The 2,821-nt window shown below is 40.9% G+C and overlaps 1 protein-coding gene across 1 annotated transcript; it reads right to left on the bottom strand.

Annotated features, from left to right (window-relative positions):
* Nucleotides 1-487: 487 nt before the first annotated feature.
* Nucleotides 488-1,806, bottom strand: LOC100267098 (uncharacterized). Its single transcript, XM_002265530.5, has one exon. It carries the CDS (start codon nucleotides 1,419-1,421, stop codon nucleotides 675-677), a length of 747 nt encoding a protein of 248 aa, XP_002265566.1. The 5' UTR covers nucleotides 1,422-1,806; the 3' UTR covers nucleotides 488-674.
* Nucleotides 1,807-2,821: the final 1,015 nt, after the last annotated feature.

Below are 2,821 nucleotides of genomic sequence, written 5' to 3'. Positions count from 1 at the left end.
AACCCCTTTTGGAACATTCTTACCACGACCAACTACTAACAAGATATCAAATCGAAAGTATTAATAACATAATTGAGTGAACCAGATAAGATGTGGGACAACATGAATAAAGCCTTAAAATTTTGAATGATGCACATTTGGTTCAACATCTCCAATTTAATCAACTCGAAATTTGCTACAAGATCCGTTTATCCCTCATGCCTTCAGTTTGCAAATAGTATAAATGACAGGAACAATGCAATCCAACTAAAAGATTGCCTGCACTGAATGAAAAATTATAATCTTTGCTAAATGCTCAAATTTTTGTAGCATTTCATTTGCTCAACACAATCAACAAATACAGAAAATCCAATCCAGAAACAGCAGAATCCAGCCATATACAACTCTCCTCTGGTACTCTCATATTCCACCACATAATTTTCCGATCTAAAAAATAAAATGCAATAGCTCAAACAACATAGACATAAAAACCCTAGATTTCAGTTCATTTAACTCTCTGAAACTAAATGGTATTTCAATTGATAAGAGAATGCGTAAATTCGACAAAGGATGATTCAGTAAACAATTTGTAAACCACCCAAAAAATCCTAAACACAAAAGAGCTGCATTTCCATGCCAACCATTTGCATTTCCAACAAGTAAAACTAATCCCACCAACAATGCACAATTTCGACTCAAAATATAACTAACAGAGAGAACAACATGTAAATCAAGAAACAGGCATACGTTATCAACCCCCGATGCTCATCTCCACAGGATGCCAGCTCCACCAGGAGCCTGGTGCAAACCCTCGTGGACCATAGCACAAAAACCGCCGCCATCCCGAAAATCACCAGCCCACCTTGGGGAACAAACAAGGAAAACGCCGATAAAATCACCAGTGGCAGCATACAATACCCAATCAAACTCAAACACCTGTAAAGATCCAAATTCCCATTCCTCCCAGCCAACATGTTGAAGACAACATACAAGAACAAAGCGGCTACGATAACCCAACCCAAGATTATACCGAAATGTATCTTCCCGGCGAGCAATTGAAACAATCCGAAACTCATCAAGAACAGAAATGGTCCCGATAAATCGGCGTCCTCGTGAAGATTCGGGTTCACGCGAAAAGGGTTTAGGATCGATACCGTCTTGTTCCAGATTTGCTTGGTATTGATACCAAGCTCTTCGAGAAGCGGCGGCTCGTCGTCGAAGTTGGAGCCGATGCCGATGGTGTTGCCGCCGAACTGGGGGGCTGGAAACGACGTCGCAGCGGCCGCGGAGCCCACGTCGAAGGACATGAACGGGATGCTAGGATTTGCAGGGCGCGGCGGCTGGAACGGGGCGGTGGGAAGGCGGCGTTGCGCCACGGCGGCGGGTCCGGGATTGCCGCCTGCGGGGAAGACCACCGGCGGAACATTGAACTCCTTGGACATTGGAGGGAAAATTGGAAAGTGATCTTCCTGAAAAAGTTAGGGTTTAGATAGAGATGGGAAACTGTGGGAAAAAGAGGAGATCTGGGGGATTCGATGGCGGGGCTAGGAAAATGGGGGATTGGATGTGAGGAATTGTAGGGAAAGTGGAATCCCCGAGCAGCGATGGGAATTGATTTTCTTGGAAAATGAGAATTCGGGGACTGTAAAATTATGTGGGATGTGTTTGGGGTTTTTGATCCGAGTGGAAAGCTTTTGAGATCGCATCACACACTGTTTTCACAAATATTTATTACTGGCAAGTGGGAAATGTCCATTATCCTTCACACTCCACACTCATATGGATGATGGATCTCCCTCTCAAGTTTCCACTATAAAAATGATTCCCTCTTTCTTAAGGATTTTTATCTGATTTATTAAACTTGTAAATAATTAAATTGGGCAATCCTCCGCGTCAATTATGAAATAATTTTTTTTTTATTATTATTATAAAAAAAAAATAGAAGTTTAATTTGGGTGTCTTCTCGAACATTTTGCCTCAATACACATTATTTATGATGATTTGAAATCTCATCAAATACCCCCCTCTCATTTTCATTTGTTAAAGGGTAAATAAATGTGTATTGATTACTACTCAAAAAGTGTTATTTGATAGCTTATAATTAATCCTTTTAAACACTTTTGAGTAGTAGTTTTGGCATTTTAACTCAATTGACATGTTAAGGACCCTTGAAAGCAATTTTAATCACTTTGTGTAAGTTTTGGTGTTGTTGTTAGTAATTTGATCACCAAAGCAATCCAAGCTTGAGGAGAGTTATGTGGAAGTTGAATACAAAACTTGGAATTCATTTGCCAAGAGTAAATCCGGAATACAAGGAGAAAAAGTAAAGAGAATCTGCCATGAAGCATATTCTTGATGACAGTTGTGGCAGCCACTTTTAGAGCACTTTCTGATGTCCAATTTATGCATGCTATATACCATTTCAAAGCTCAGGAAGTCAACAATCCAATGCTTCAAATGGTGTGCAATTCGGAGTTGAAATGAAGAAGTTACAGCCATTTCAAGTCAATCACTCCAAGCTGAAGGAAGCATTTTGCAAAGTGTTGCGAAATCACCCTTTTGTTGCGAAGTGATTTCGCAGCCTTTTTGTACAGTATGGTGTATTTCCTCCTGAAGTTGCCCGATATATGCCGCAAGCTGAAAGCTGTGAACCTCAAGATGGAAGCCAACTTCGCAGCCCTGCGAGAATAGTCTTTTGCTGCGAAGTGATTTCGCAGCCCTTCTTGAGTGTCTGCGAAATCTCGCAGACACCATTTTCTCTTGCGAAATGGTCCCTGGAGCATCCCGATATTTGCTACCGACATTGGGAGATATTTTACATCAGATTTTTGTTGTCTAAATC

Source organism: Vitis vinifera, chromosome 13 (genome assembly GCF_030704535.1).
Source record: "Vitis vinifera cultivar Pinot Noir 40024 chromosome 13, ASM3070453v1".
Lineage (NCBI taxonomy): Eukaryota > Viridiplantae > Streptophyta > Magnoliopsida > Vitales > Vitaceae > Vitis > Vitis vinifera.
The sequence above is the reverse complement of the archived record's forward strand: the minus strand, read 5'-3'. Positions and strand labels throughout refer to the sequence as shown.